This window comes from Bombina bombina, chromosome 2 (genome assembly GCF_027579735.1).
Source record: "Bombina bombina isolate aBomBom1 chromosome 2, aBomBom1.pri, whole genome shotgun sequence".
NCBI classification, from domain to species: Eukaryota; Metazoa; Chordata; class Amphibia; order Anura; family Bombinatoridae; genus Bombina; species Bombina bombina.
Genome location: NC_069500.1, coordinates 474,451,165 through 474,466,608, shown reverse-complemented (window position 1 = coordinate 474,466,608; position 15,444 = coordinate 474,451,165). Strand labels below are relative to the sequence as shown.

The following is a 15,444-nucleotide window of genomic DNA, read 5'->3' as shown; positions in this document are numbered from 1 at the left end:
GAAGAAGAAAATACATCAAAATGGTAGAATTTAGTAAAAGTATGCAAAGAGGACCAAGTTGCTGCTTTGCAGATCTGGTCAACCGAAGCTTCATTCCTAAACGCCCAGGAAGTAGAAACTGACCTAGTAGAATGAGCTGTAATTCTCTGAGGCGGAGTTTTACCCGACTCAACATAGGCAAGATGAATTAAAGATTTCAACCAAGATGCCAAAGAAATGGCAGAAGCTTTCTGGCCTTTTCTAGAACCGGAAAAGATAACAAATAGACTAGAAGTCTTACGGAAAGATTTCGTAGCTTCAACATAATATTTCAAAGCTCTAACAACATCCAAAGAATGCAACGATTTCTCCTTAGAATTCTTAGGATTAGGACATAATGAAGGAACCACAATTTCTCTACTAATGTTGTTGGAATTCACAACTTTAGGTAAAAATTCAAAAGAAGTTCGCAACACCGCCTTATCCTGATGAAAAATCAGAAAAGGAGACTCACAAGAAAGAGCAGATAATTCAGAAACTCTTCTGGCAGAAGAGATGGCCAAAAGGAACAAAACTTTCCAAGAAAGTAATTTAATGTCCAATGAATGCATAGGTTCAAACGGAGGAGCTTGAAGAGCCCCCAGAACCAAATTCAAACTCCAAGGAGGAGAAATTGACTTAATGACAGGTTTTATACGAACCAAAGCTTGTACAAAACAATGAATATCAGGAAGAATAGCAATCTTTCTGTGAAAAAGAACAGAACGAGCAGAGATTTGTCCTTTCAAAGAACTTGCGGACAAACCCTTATCTAAACCATCCTGAAGAAATTGTAAAATTCTCGGTATTCTAAAAGAATGCCAGGAAAAATGATGAGAAAGACACCAAGAAATATAAGTCTTCCAGACTCTATAATATATCTCACGAGATACAGATTTACGAGCCTGTAACATAGTATTAATCACAGAGTCAGAGAAACCTCTTTGACCAAGAATCAAGCGTTCAATCTCCATACCTTTAAATTTAAGGATTTCAGATCCTGATGGAAAAAAGGACCTTGTGACAGAAGGTCTGGTCTTAACGGAAGAGTCCACGGTTGGCAAGAGGCCATCCGGACAAGATCCGCATACCAAAACCTGTGAGGCCATGCCGGAGCTACCAGCAGAACAAACGAGCATTCCTTCAGAATCTTGGAGATTACTCTTGGAAGAAGAACTAGAGGCGGAAAGATATAGGCAGGATGATACTTCCAAGGAAGTGATAATGCATCCACTGCCTCCGCCTGAGGATCCCAGGATCTGGACAGATACCTGGGAAGTTTCTTGTTTAGATGGGACGCCATCAGATCTATTTCTGGAAGTTCCCACATTTGAACAATCTGTAGAAATACCTCTGGGTGAAGAGACCATTCGCCCGGATGCAACGTTTGGCGACTGAGATAATCCGCTTCCCAATTGTCTACACCTGGTATATGAACCGCAGAGATTAGACAGGAGCTGGATTCCGCCCAAACCAAAATTCGAGATACTTCTTTCATAGCCAGAGGACTGTGAGTCCCTCCTTGATGATTGATTTATGCCACAGTTGTGACATTGTCTGTCTGAAAACAAATGAACGATTCTCTCTTCAGAAGAGGCCAAAACTGAAGAGCTCTGAAAATTGCACGGAGTTCCAAAATATTGATCGGTAATCTCACCTCCTGAGATTCCCAAACTCCTTGTGCCGTCAGAGATCCCCACACAGCTCCCCAACCTGTGAGACTTGCATCTGTTGAAATTACAGTCCAGGTCGGAAGCACAAAAGAAGCCCCCTGAATTAAACGATGGTGATCTGTCCACCATGTTAGAGAGTGTCGAACAATCGGTTTTAAAGATATTAATTGAGATATCTTCGTGTAATCCTTGCACCATTGCTTCAGCATACAGAGCTGAAGAGGTCGCATGTGAAAACGAGCAAAGGGGATCGCGTCCGATGCAGCAGTCATAAGACCTAGAATTTCCATGCATAAGGCTACCGAAGGGAATGATTGTGACTGAAGGTTTCGACAAGCTGCAATCAATTTTAGACGTCTCTTGTCTGTTAAAGACAGAGTCATGGACACTGAATCCATCTGGAAACCCAGAAAGGTTACCCTTGTCTGAGGAATCAAAGAACTTTTTGGTAAATTGATCCTCCAACCATGATCTTGAAGAAACAACACAAGTCGATTCGTATGAGATTCTGCTAAATGTAAAGACTGAGCAAGTACCAAGATATCGTCCAAATAAGGAAAAACCACAATACCCTGTTCTCTGATTACAGACAGAAGGGCACCGAGAACCTTTGTAAAAATTCTTGGAGCTGTAGCTAGGCCAAACGGCAGAGCCACAAACTGTTAATGCTTGTCCAGAAACGAGAATCTCAGGAACTGATAATGATCTGGATGAATCGGAATATGCAGATATGCATCCTGTAAATCTATTGTGGACATATAATTCCCTTGCTGAACAAAAGGTAAGATAGTCCTTACAGTTACCATCTTGAACGTTGGTATCCTTACATAACGATTCAATATTTTTAGATCCAGAACTGGTCTGAAAGAATTCTCCTTCTTTGGTACAATGAAGAGATTTGAATAAAACCCCATCCCCTGTTCCGGAACTGGAACTGGCATAATTACTCCAGTCAACTCTAGATCTGAAACACATTTCAGAAATGCTTGAGCTTTTACTGGATTTACTGGGACACGGGAAAGAAAAAATCTCTTTGCAGGAGGTCTCAACTTGAAACCAATTCTGTACCCTTCTGAAACAATGCTCTGAATCCAAAGATTGTGAACAGAATTGATCCAAATTTCCTTAAAGAAACGTAACCTGCCCCCTACCAGCTGAGCTGGAATGAGGGCCGCACCTTCATGTGGACTTAGAAGCAGGCTTTGCCTTTCTAGCTGGCTTGGATTTATTCCAGACTGGAGATGGTTTCCAAACTGAAACTGCTCCTGAGGATGAAGGATCAGGCTTTTGTTCTTTGTTGAAACGAAAGGAACGAAAACGATTATTAGCCCTGTTTTTACCTTTAAATTTTTTATCCTGTGGTAAAAAAGTTCCTTTCCCACCAGTAACAGTTGAAATAATGGAATCCAACTGAGAACCAAATAATTTGTTACCCTGGAAAGAAATGGAAAGTAAAGTTGATTTAGAAGCCATATCAGCATTCCAAGTTTTAAGCCATAAAGCTCTTCTAGCTAAAATAGCTAGAGACATAAACCTGACATCAACTCTGATAATATCAAAAATGGCATCACAGATAAAATTATTAGCATGCTGAAGAAGAATAATAATATCATGAGAATCACGATGTGTTACTTGTTGCGCTAAAGTTTCCAACCAAAAAGTTGAAGCTGCAGCAACATCAGCCAAAGATATAGCAGGTCTAAGAAGATTACCTGAACACAGATAAGCTTTTCTTAGAAAGGATTCAATTTTCCTATCTAGAGGATCCTTAAACGAAGTACCATCTGACGTAGGAATAGTAGTACGTTTAGCAAGGGTAGAAATAGCCCCATCAACTTTAGGGATCTTGTCCCAAAATTCTAATCTGTCAGACGGCACAGGATATAATTGCTTAAAACGTTTAGAAGGAGTAAATGAATTACCCAAATTATCCCATTCTTTGGAAATTACTGCAGAAATAGCATTAGGAACAGGAAAAAACTTCTGGAATAACCACAGGAGCTTTAAATACCTTATCTAAACGTTTAGAATTAGTATCAAGAGGACCAGAATCCTCTATTTCTAAAGCAATTAGTACTTCTTTAAGTAAAGAACGAATAAATTCCATTTTAAATAAATATGAAGATTTATCAGCATCAACCTCTGAGACAGAATCCTCTGAACCAGAGGAATCATCAGAATCAGAATGATGATGTTCAGTTAAAAATTCATCTGTAGGGAGAGAAGTTTTAAAAGATTTTTTACGTTTACTAGAAGGAGAAATAACAGACATAGCCTTCTTTATGGATTCTGAAACAAAATCTCTTATATTATCAGGAACATTCTGCACCTTAGATGTTGAAGGAACTGCAACAGGCAATGGTACTTTACTAAAGGAAATATTATCTGCTTTAACAAGTTTGTCATGACAATCAATACAAACAACAGCTGGAGGAATAGCTACCAAAAGTTTACAGCAGATACACTTAGCTTTGGTAGATTCAGCACTTGACAGCGATTTTCCTGCAGTATCTTCTGACTCAGATGCAACGTGAGACATCTTGCAATATGTAAGAGAAAAAACAACATATATATAAAGCAAAATTGATCAAATTCCTTAAATGACAGTTTCAGGAATGGGAAAAAATGCCAAAGAACAAGCTTCTAGCAACCAGAAGCAATAAAAAATGAGACTTAAATAATGTGGAGACAAAAGCGACGCCCATATTTTTTCGCGCCAAATAAGACGCCCACATTATTTGGCGCCTAAATGCTTTTTGGCGCCAAAAATGACGCCACATCCGGAACGCCGACATTTTTGGCGCAAAATAACGTCAAAAAAATGACGCAACTTCCGGCGACACGTATGACGCCGGAAACGGAAATAGAATTTTTGCGCCAAAAAAGTCAGCGCCAAGAATGACGCAATAAAATGAAGCATTTTCAGCCCCCGCGAGCCTAACAGCCCACAGGGAAAAAGTCAAATTTTAAGGTAAGAAAAATGGTTAAATCAAAATGCATTATCCCAAATATGAAACTGACTGTCTGAAAATAAGGAAAGTTGAACATTCTGAGTCAAGGCAAATAAATGTTTGAATACATATATTTAGAACTTTATAAACAAAGTGCCCAACCATAGCTTGGAGTGTCACAAAAAAACATAATTTATGCTTACCTGATAAATTCCTTTCTTCTGTAGTGTGATCAGTCCACGGGTCATCATTACTTGTGGGATATTATCTGCTCCCCTACAGGAAGTGCAAGAGGATTCACCCAGCAGAGTTGCTATATAGCTCCTCCCCTCTACGTCACCTCCAGTCATTCGACCAAGGACCAACGAGAAAGGAGAAGCCAAGGGTGTAGTGGTGACTGGAGTATAATTTAAAAAATATTTACCTGCCTTAAAAAACAGGGCGGGCCGTGGACTGATCACACTACAGAAGAAAGGAATTTATCAGGTAAGCATAAATTATGTTTTCTTCTGTTAAGTGTGATCAGTCCACGGGTCATCATTACTTGTGGGATACCAATACCAAAGCAAAAGTACACGGATGACGGGAGGGATAGGCAGGCTCTTTATACAGAAGGAACCACTGCCTGAAGAACCTTTCTCCCAAAAATAGCCTCCGAGGAAGCAAAAGTGTCAAATTTGTAAAATTTGGAAAAAGTATGAAGCGAAGACCAAGTTGCAGCCTTGCAAATCTGTTCAACAGAGGCCTCATTCTTAAAGGCCCAAGTGGAAGCCACAGCTCTAGTGGAATGAGCTGTAATTCTTTCAGGAGGCTGCTGTCCAGCAGTCTCATAAGCTAAACGAATTATGCTACGAAGCCAAAAAGAGAGAGAGGTAGCAGAAGCTTTTTGACCTCTCCTCTGACCAGAGTAAACGACAAACAGGGAAGACGTTTGTCGAAAATCTTTAGTTGCCTGTAAATAAAATTTAAGGGCACGAACTACATCCAGATTGTGCAAAAGACGTTCCTTCCTCGAAGAAGGATTTGGGCACAAGGATGGAACAACAATCTCCTGATTGATATTCCTGTTAGTGACTACCTTAGGTAAGAACCCAGGTTTAGTACGCAGAACTACCTTATCCGAGTGAAAAATCAAATAAGGAGAATCACAATGTAAGGCTGATAACTCAGAGACTCTTCGAGCCGAGGAAATAGCCATTAAAAATAGAACTTTCCAAGATAACAACTTTATAACAATGGAATGAAGGGGTTCAAACGGAACACCCTGTAAAACGTTAAGAACAAGGTTTAAACTCCATGGTGGAGCCACAGCTTTAAACACAGGTTTAATCCTGGCCAAAGCCTGACAAAAAGCCTGAACGTCTGGAACTTCTGACAGACGCTTGTGTAACAGAATGGACAGAGCTGAGATCTGTCCCTTTAAGGAACTAGCGGATAACCCCTTTTATAAACCTTCTTGTAGAAAAGACAATATCCTAGGAATCCTAACCTTACTCCAAGAGTAACCTTTGGATTCGCACCAATATAGGTATTTACGCCATATTTTATGGTAAATCTTTCTGGTAACAGGCTTCCTAGCCTGTATTAAGGTATCAATAACTGACTCAGAAAAACCACGCTTTGATAAGATCAAGCGTTCAATTTCCAAGCAGTCAGCTTCAGAGAAGTTAGATTTTGATGTTTGAAAGGACCCTGAATCAGAAGGTCCTGTTTCAGAGGTAACGACCAAGGTGGACAGAATGACATGTCCACCAGATCTGTATACCAAGTCCTGCGTGGCCATGCAGGCGCTATTAGAATCACTGATGCTTTCTCCTGTTTGATTCTGGCAATCAATCGAGGAAGCATCGGGAAAGGTGGAAACACATAAGCCATCCTGAAGGTCCATGGTGCTGTCAAGGCATCTATTAGGACCGCTCCCGGATCCCTGGATCTGGACCCGTAGCGCGGAAGCTTGGCGTTCTGTCGAGACGCCATGAGATCTATCTCTGGTTTGCCCCAACGTCGAAGTATTTGGGCAAAGACCTCTGGATGAAGTTCCCACTCCCCCGGATGAAAAGTCTGACGACTTAAGAAATCCGCCTCCCAGTTCTCCACTCCCGGGATGTGGATTGCAGACAGGTGGCAAGAGTGAGACTCTGCCCAGCGAATTATCTTCGATACTTCCATCATTGCTAGGGAGCTTCTTGTCCCTCCCTGATGGTTGATATAAGCTACAGTCGTGATGTTGTCCGACTGGAACCTGATGAACCCCCGAGTTGTTAACTGGGGTCAAGCCAGAAGAGCATTGAGGACTGCTCTCAATTCCAGAATGTTTATTGGAAGAAGACTCTCCTCCTGATTCCATAGTCCCTGAGCCTTCAGAGAATTCCAGACAGCGCCCCAACCTAGTAGGCTGGCGTCTGTTGTTACAATTGACCAGTCTGGCCTGCTGAATGGCATTCCCCTGGCCAGATGTGGCCGATAAAGCCACCATAGAAGAGAATTTCTGGTCTCTTGATTCAGATTTAGAGTGGGGGACAAATCTGAGTAATCCCCATTCCACTGACTTAGCATGCACAGTTGCAGTGGTCTGAGATGTAGGCGTGCAAAAGGAACTATGTCCATTGCTGCTACCATTAGTCCGATTACCTCCATGCATTGAGCTACTGACGGGTGTTGAATAGAATGAAGGACACGGCATGCACTTTAAAGTTTTGTTAACCTGTCCTCTGTCAGGTAAATCTTCATTTCTACAGAATCTATCAGAGTCCCCAGGAAGGGAACTCTTGTGAGTGGAAAGAGAGAACTTTTCTTTTCGTTCACTTTCCATCCATGCGACCTTAGAAATGCCAGTACTATCTCTGTATGAGATTTGGCAGTTTGAAGGCTTGAAGCTTGTATCAGTATGTCGTCTAAGTACGGAGCTACTGAAATTCCTCGCGGTCTTAGTACCGCCAGAAGAGTGCCCAGAACCTTTGTGAAGATTCTTGGAGCCGTAGCCAGTCCGAATGGAAGAGCTACAAACTGGTAATGCCTGTCTAAAAAGGCAAACCTTAGATACCGGTAATGGCTTTTGTGAATCGGTATGTGAAGGTAAGCATCCTTTAAATCCACTGTGGTCATGTACTGACCCTCTTGGATCATGGGCAAAAATGTTCGAATAGTTTCCATCTTGAACGATGGAACTCTTAGGAATTTGTTTAGGATCTTTAAATCCAAGATTGGCCTGAAGGTTCCCTCTTTTTTGGGAACTACAAACAGATTTGAGTAAAACCCTTGTCCTAGTTCCAACCGCGGAACTGGATGGATCACTCCCATTAATAAAAGATCTTGTACGCAGCGTAGAAACGCTTCCTTCTTTGTTAGGTTTGTTGACAACCTTGACAGATGAAATCTCCCTCTTGGGGGAGAGGATTTGAAGTCCAGAAGGTATCCCTGAGATATGATCTCTAACGCCCAGGGATCCTGAACATCTCTTGCCCAAGCCTGGGCGAAGAGGGAAAGTCTGCCCCCCACTAGATCCGGTCCCGGATCGGGGGCCCTCAATTCATGCTGTCTTAGGGGCAGCAGCAGGTTTTCTGGCCTGTTTGCCCCTGTTCCAGGACTGGTTAGGTTTCCAGCCTTGTCTGTAGCGAGCAACAGCTCCTTCCTGTTTTGGTGCAGAGGAAGTTGATGCTGCTCCTGCTTTGAAATTACGAAAGGAACGAAAATTGGACTGTCTAGCCTTGGCTTTGGCCTTGTCCTGAGGCAGGGCATGACCTTTACCTCCTGTAATGTCAGCAATAATCTCTTTCAAGCCGGGCCCGAATAAGGTCTGCCCTTTGAAAGGAATATTAAGCAATTTAGATTTAGACGTAACATCAGCTGACCAGGATTTCAGCCACAGAGCTCTGCGTGCCTGAATGGCGAATCCTGAATTTTTAGCCGCAAGTTTAGTTAAATGTACTACGGCATCTGAAATAAATGAATTAGCTAACTTAAGGAATTTAAGTTTGTGTGTGATGTCATCTAGTGTGGATGATTGAAGTGTCTCTTCCAGAGACTCAAACCAAAATGCTGCTGCAGCCGTGACAGGCGCAATACATGCAAGAGGTTGCAATATAAACCCTTGTTGAACAAACATTTTCTTAAGGTAACCCTCTAATTTTTTATCCATTGGATCTGAAAAGGCACAGCTATCCTCCACTGGGATAGTGGTACGCTTAGCTAAAGTAGAAACTGCTCCCTCCACCTTAGGGACCATTTGCCATAAGTCCCGTGTGGCGGCGTCTATTGGAAACATCTTTCTGAATATAGGAGGGGGTGAGAAAGGCACACCGGGTCTATCCCACTCCTTAGTAACAATGTCAGTAAGTCTCTTAGGTATAGGAAAAACGTCAGTACTCGTCGGTACCGCAAAATATTTATCCAACCTACACATTTTCTCTGGGATTGCAACTGTGTTACAATCATTCAGAGCCGCTAATACCTCCCCTAGTAACACACGGAGGTTCTCAAGCTTAAATTTAAAATTTGAAATGTCTGAGTCCAGTTTATTTGGATCAGAACCGTCACCCACAGAATGAAGCTCTCCGTCTTCACGTTCTGCAAACTGTGACGCAGTATCAGACATGGCCCTTGCATTATCAGCGCACTCTGTTCTCACCCCAGAGTGATCACGTTTACCTCTTAGTTCTGGTAGTTTAGCCAAAACTTCAGTCATAACAGTAGCCATATCTTGTAATGTGATTTGTAATGGCCGCCCAGATGTACTCGGCGCTACAATATCACGCACCTCCTGAGCGGGAGATGCAGGTACTGACACGTGAGGCGAGTTAGTCGGCATAACTCTCCCCTCGTTGTTTGGTGAAATATGTTCAATTTGTACAGATTGACTGTTTTTTAAAATAGCATCAATACATTTAGTACATAAATTTCTATTGGGCTCCACTTTGGCATTAACACATATAGCACAGAGATATTCCTCTGAATCAGACATGTTTAACACACTAGCAAATAAACAGCAACTTGAAAATACTTTTCAAAGTAATTTACAAATAATATGAAAACGAACTGTGCCTTTAAAAAGCACAGAAAAAAATTATAACAGTTAAAATAATTAAGTTATAGCATCAATCTTTGTCAGAATATACAGTTTTAGCAAAGGATTGTTCCCCTCAGCAATTAAACAACACAACTTTAGCAAAGGTTTAATCCCATTAGCAAAGATAACAATTTCTGAAAGCAGGAAACAAATTACAGAATAAACGTTTTTATCTCAGTCAATGCTGACTGAAATATTTGATGCATAGTAAAAGCGCCCCTCCCCCACACACACAGCAGTGAGGGAGAACAGAAACTGACAGAAAAAAACAGATTTAAGCAACTGCCAAGTGGAAAAATAGTGCCCAAACATTTATTCACTCAGTACCTCAGTAAATGAAAACGATTTTACATTCCAGCAAAAACGTTAAACATAATCTCTAGTTATTAAACAGCTTTATGTCTTTCTTACAGTGTAATTCTAGTGAAGTACCATTCCCAGAATACTGAAGTGTAAAGTATACATACATGACATTATATCGGTATGGCAGGATTTTCTCATCAATTCCATTGTCAGAAAATAAAAACTGCTACATACCTCTATGCAGATTCATCTGCCCGCTGTCCCCTGATCTGAAGTTTACCTCACTCCTCAGATGGCCGAGAACAGCAATATGATCTTAACTACTCCGGCTAAAATCATAGCAAAACTCTGGTAGATTCTTCCTCAAACTCTGCCAGAGAGGTAATAACACACTCCGGTGTTATTTTAAAATAACAAACTTTTGATTGAAGATATAAAACTAAGTATAATCACCATAGTCCTCTCACACAACCTATCTAGTTGCTGGGTGCAAGAGAATGACTGGAGGTGACGTAGAGGGGAGGAGCTATATAGCAACTCTGCTGGGTGAATCCTCTTGCACTTCCTGTAGGGGAGCAGATAATATCCCACAAGTAATGATGACCCGTGGACTGATCACACTTAACAGAAGAAATAAGACTTACTTACCCCAGGACACTCATCTACATATAGCAGATAGCCAAACCAGTACTGAAACGAGAATCAGCAGAGGTAATGGTATAAATAAGAGTATATCGTCGATCTGAAAAGGGAGGTAAGAGATGAATCTCTACGACCGATAACAGAGAACCTATGAAATAGACCCCGTAGAAGGAGATCACTGCATTCAAATAGGCAATACTCTCTTCACATCCCTCTGACATTCACTGCACGCTGAGAGGAAAACCGGGCTCCAACTTGCTGCGGAGCGCATATCAACGTAGAATCTAGCACAAACTTACTTCACCACCTCCATCGGAGGCAAAGTTTGTAAAACTGAATTGTGGGTGTGGTGAGGGGTGTATTTATAGGCATTTTGAGGTTTGGGAAACTTTGCCCCTCCTGGTAGGAATGTATATCCCATACGTCACTAGCTCATGGACTCTTGCTAATTACATGAAAGAAAACGAAACACACATGCACTCCTTTTGTTTAATGTAAAGATCCAGTTCCATACTTTGTTTAACTTGCATGGTCAGTGGATAACTTTAAGACTTTCTATAAATTAAATTAATATCAACACACATTATTAAGCCTAGCCAGCTTACCTTCAGTTCCTCAAACCCCCCTCCTTTTCCAGGGCAGGCTGAAACTACAGATCCTGACAGCAGCTCCAGACCCCTCCTCTTTCACAGAGTCTAACCAACTTAAGGTGGAATATTCCTATTACAGCTGAAAAGAGCTAAATAACCCCAAAGCAAGCCATACTGAAATGTAAGCACCTTGTGCTCCACACAGTGCAGGGTGATGACACAGCAGGACCGCTGACAGGCTTGCATTCACTGTATGGTAGGAAGGGTTTACTGCCCATTGCTAGAGGATCTCACTATCCCACTAACCAGATTTGTGCCCCAACTCCTCCCACCAGCAGCAGCAGTGTCTAGTGAAGCATTTCTGTGCTCCCCCCGAGAGTGTCACCCAGGTGCTGCCCACATACCCTCAGTGACGCCACTGTAATCTGCTGTTTTAGATTATACAGGCAAATGCAATACAGTAGAGTTAGTTTCTGTGTCTTGACTGTAACCCTACTTTCTTTAATGATGTCCTCATTACAGATTATAAGGGTGGACAATGCAATATAAATATAGGATAATGTTATTATGTATGTAGGGTGAATGTACTTGCAGTGATTACTTTCTATCGGAGTGCTTCAACTGATATTTTGTGCTTTATTCATTACTAGGAAGCATCATTTGAATACTTGCAGAATGAAGGTGAACGCCTTTTGCTGGAAGCCATGGATGAGTTAGAAGTAGCTTTTAATAACCCCAGTATCCGCACCGACTGTAATCACATTTTCTTGAACTTTGTTCCTACTGTCATTATGGACCCATCAAAGGTGATTCCTTCATCTCCTCGATCTTCCCCCTCATGTGCATGGACTGTCATGCTATTGTCTACACATAGATGAGGATAATTGCTGGATTTTTGCCTGGTGGCTGGAATTTATAACCATGAGCATAAGGAATTGCTCTATTTATATCATCTCATAGTGCATAGTTTACAGATAATATGAAGTATTCATTATGCATTGGATAGGAAAGGTCTTCTAACACAAAGGTGACTTGTAATGAATAAGAAAGCATACACTGATTGATAGCAGTCGTCATATATATATGAAAGAAGTATTAAACACTTTTTCTATAATGCCTTCAGCACTAATTTGCTTTCTGTATTTAATAATGCAGTAGGACTTGTAAAGCAGAACATGTTTTGTTGTAGATGTGCACCACATTCAGCCTTGTTTTGGAAAAATCACATCAAGCCTAGTAATGTATGAATTAGATTATTACTGTGCCATTACTGAATAGATAGGTAACCCCAATGTATATTTCATAAACACACTTGCAGTCTTGAGATCATTATGCCCTTCTTTATACATTAGCATGAAATTACATTACATAAGTGTTCTTCATGTAAAAGCTGTGTTTGAATCAGTGGACACATCCCTGTTCCGAAGCTCTTTACTATAGATGTACAGTAAACGCAATACCTTGACTTAATTAAATGGACGAAGGTGCAAAAATAAAATGTGCTGATGTGTCTGACCATTTCATTATTATTTCTTTTGCTTGCATATACATGTGAGTTTAACCCCTGCAGAGGGATTAAACATATAGGGGGTCAATCACAATCTCTTAGAAGTGTTTAATGTTTTTTCTTTAAAATTCATCATTAAAGTCTATGGGGATTTGGTAGATATATAATTACAAATTTTGAAAGCATTCCACAGAATCCCATAGTTAAAGTGCGCTTCATAGCAGCACTACAGTTCTGCTGAACATGTTCTCTTGTGATTGGCTCATCACATTTGTTAGGCTAGGTCCCACTACTGTGTTGCCGATCTGGGCCTGACTTAAATTATGTGTTTAAATGCTTTACAAAGGTTAAACACACAGTGAAATGCAAGCAACAGTGCACTAATGCTCCAACACACTAGATATTTTATTTCATTTCTATGTCCCTTCAGCTAATACATTATATCTTGGGAACTGCTGTTTGCTTATAATGATTTATTATGATCCGTATTGTTTTGGTTATTAAATTGTTGACCTTCTCCAGAGCATTATTTCTTGTCCATTAGATAGAAGAATCAGTACGTTCCATGGTCATGAGATATGGTAGCCGGCTGTGGAAGCTGCGAGTACTTCAAGCTGAAGTCAAGATTAACATCCGTTTAACACCTACTGGCAAGGCCATCCCCATTCGCTTGTTTCTGACCAATGAGTCTGGATATTATCTAGAAATGAGTCTTTACAAGGAGGTGACTGACCCCAGCACTGGACAGGTGAGATATGCTAATTCATGTTAGAGGAACAGTAAATGTAATGTGTTACGTCTCAGAGGGCATTTTATAATGTCTGGCTATTTTTAGTTTGTTTAGGTTTTATATGTGGGCCTTTATGAACCAATGAACAATCTGTCTCATGGGATGAGTTGTGCACAAACATACACCTATTTATTTCAAAATCATTTTAAACAGCTTTAAATGGACATTCCATTTCTTTGGAGCTTTTTATTCCTAAATAAATTCCCTTTCTTTCAAAGGATGGTAAGAGTCCACAAGATCAAAACATGCGGGAAGAGGCAAAACACCCCTACTTTCTAGAACCAGTCATATTCCCAGCACTCCGCTACTATACGTGCTGCTCTTTCAAAGATCAGTGGAACTGTGTACACATAGTCTGGGGCTAACTTTGGGGGTTTTGGTACTTTGGTACATTTTTGGGCTACTGTCTCTTTAAGAAACAGCATAACTCTCGGCACCAGCACATACCGCTACATACAGGATGTCACAAGCTGCAACTTTGGACCCCGGACAACAGGGGGGGATGCTCAGAGTCAGAGGGGGAAGAAAGGATTTAACTGATTTGGAACAGTGTGAAAATCATGTGTATCTTTCTAAATCTCCTTCTGGGGGGTCTTTCCATGTATCCTGCTGAATTTTCCCCCAAAGCTTAGGAAATATAGCTACTCTATACCTTCATCAGAGAAGCACAAATGATATGGTTACTCTCCTCATAACTGTTTTCCACAAGATCTCCTATGTTGACCAGTCTAGTAGTAGTTCCTCTGTTTCGTTGTATGAGTCACAGGACTCCCTTATGGTTTCATTTGGGGAAGATGTACCCTTTAACTTTAAACTATAGTATATTCTTACATTGCATTATTAAAGGACCACAAAATACTGTAAAATTGAATAACTGACAAAGCAATACTATAATCGCGTTTGTAACGTGTCTGTCGGTGTCGCCAGTTGCGCACGCATCCTCAAAGGAATGTTGGCTGCGTGAGGTGGATTCCGAAAATTGCAGGGTGGGGAAAGAATCCATTACAAGTGGATTCTTTCACCACCCTGCTATTTTCGGAATCCACCTGGATGCAGCGAAGGCAAACGGAGCATTTCAACAAAAAAAAACTAACCGCCCGCAATAAGTGTTAAAAAAAAAAAACTAACCGCCCGTACAAAGTATTAAGAGAAAATAAATAAATAACCGCCTGCACAAAGTATTAAGAAATAAAAAATAACCACTCGCACAAAGTATTAAGAAAAAATAAATTAACCTAAAATTACAGAAAATAAAAAGACTAACATTACACAAAATAATAAACCACATTATCCAAAAAAAACAAAAAAAAACGTATTCCCTATGAAAATAAAAAAGTAAAAAAGCCCCCCCCCAAATTAAAAACACCCCCTGATCTAAGAATAAAATACCAATAGCCCTTAAAAGGCCCTTTTGTAGGGCATTGCCCTAAATTAAACAGCTCTTTTCCTTAAAAGAATACCAAGTCCCCCCTCTAACAGTAAAACTCCCCACCTACCAAACCCCCCAAAAAACCGAACACTAAAAAACCTAAACTACCCATTGCATTTGTATGGGCATTGCCCTTAAAAGGGCATTCAGCTCTTTTTCGATTGCCCCCAAAAAAAAAACTAATCTTAAAAAAAAAAAAAAAAAGGCCGAACACTAAAGCCCCAAATAGGTACTCACAGTTCTTGAAGTCCGACGGAAAAGGTCTTCTTCCAGGCGGGTCCATCATCTTCTATCTTCATCCACAGCGAAGGCGGAGCGGAGGTGCGGAGCAATGTTCCTAGATGTGTCGATCCTCAGCGGCGTGGAGGCTCCTCTTCATGCGATCATCCGCCGCACACTGAAGATTGAATGCAAGGTACCCCATATTTATTGGGGTATCTTGCATTCCTATTGGCTGAAATTTTTGAAATCAGCCA

General features: G+C 40.9%; 1 protein-coding gene across 4 annotated transcripts in view; it reads left to right on the top strand.

The window, feature by feature from the left end:
* Nucleotides 1-15,444, top strand: part of ACACB (acetyl-CoA carboxylase beta) — a 350,436-nt gene that overhangs the window by 278,697 nt on the left and 56,295 nt on the right. For all 4 annotated transcript variants that reach the window (XM_053702123.1, XM_053702121.1, XM_053702122.1 and 1 more), the window contains 2 exons: nucleotides 11,893-12,048; nucleotides 13,294-13,497. In XM_053702123.1, the coding sequence (XP_053558098.1) occupies nucleotides 11,893-12,048; nucleotides 13,294-13,497 (360 nt within the window). The remainder of the gene's footprint in view (nucleotides 1-11,892; nucleotides 12,049-13,293; nucleotides 13,498-15,444) is intronic.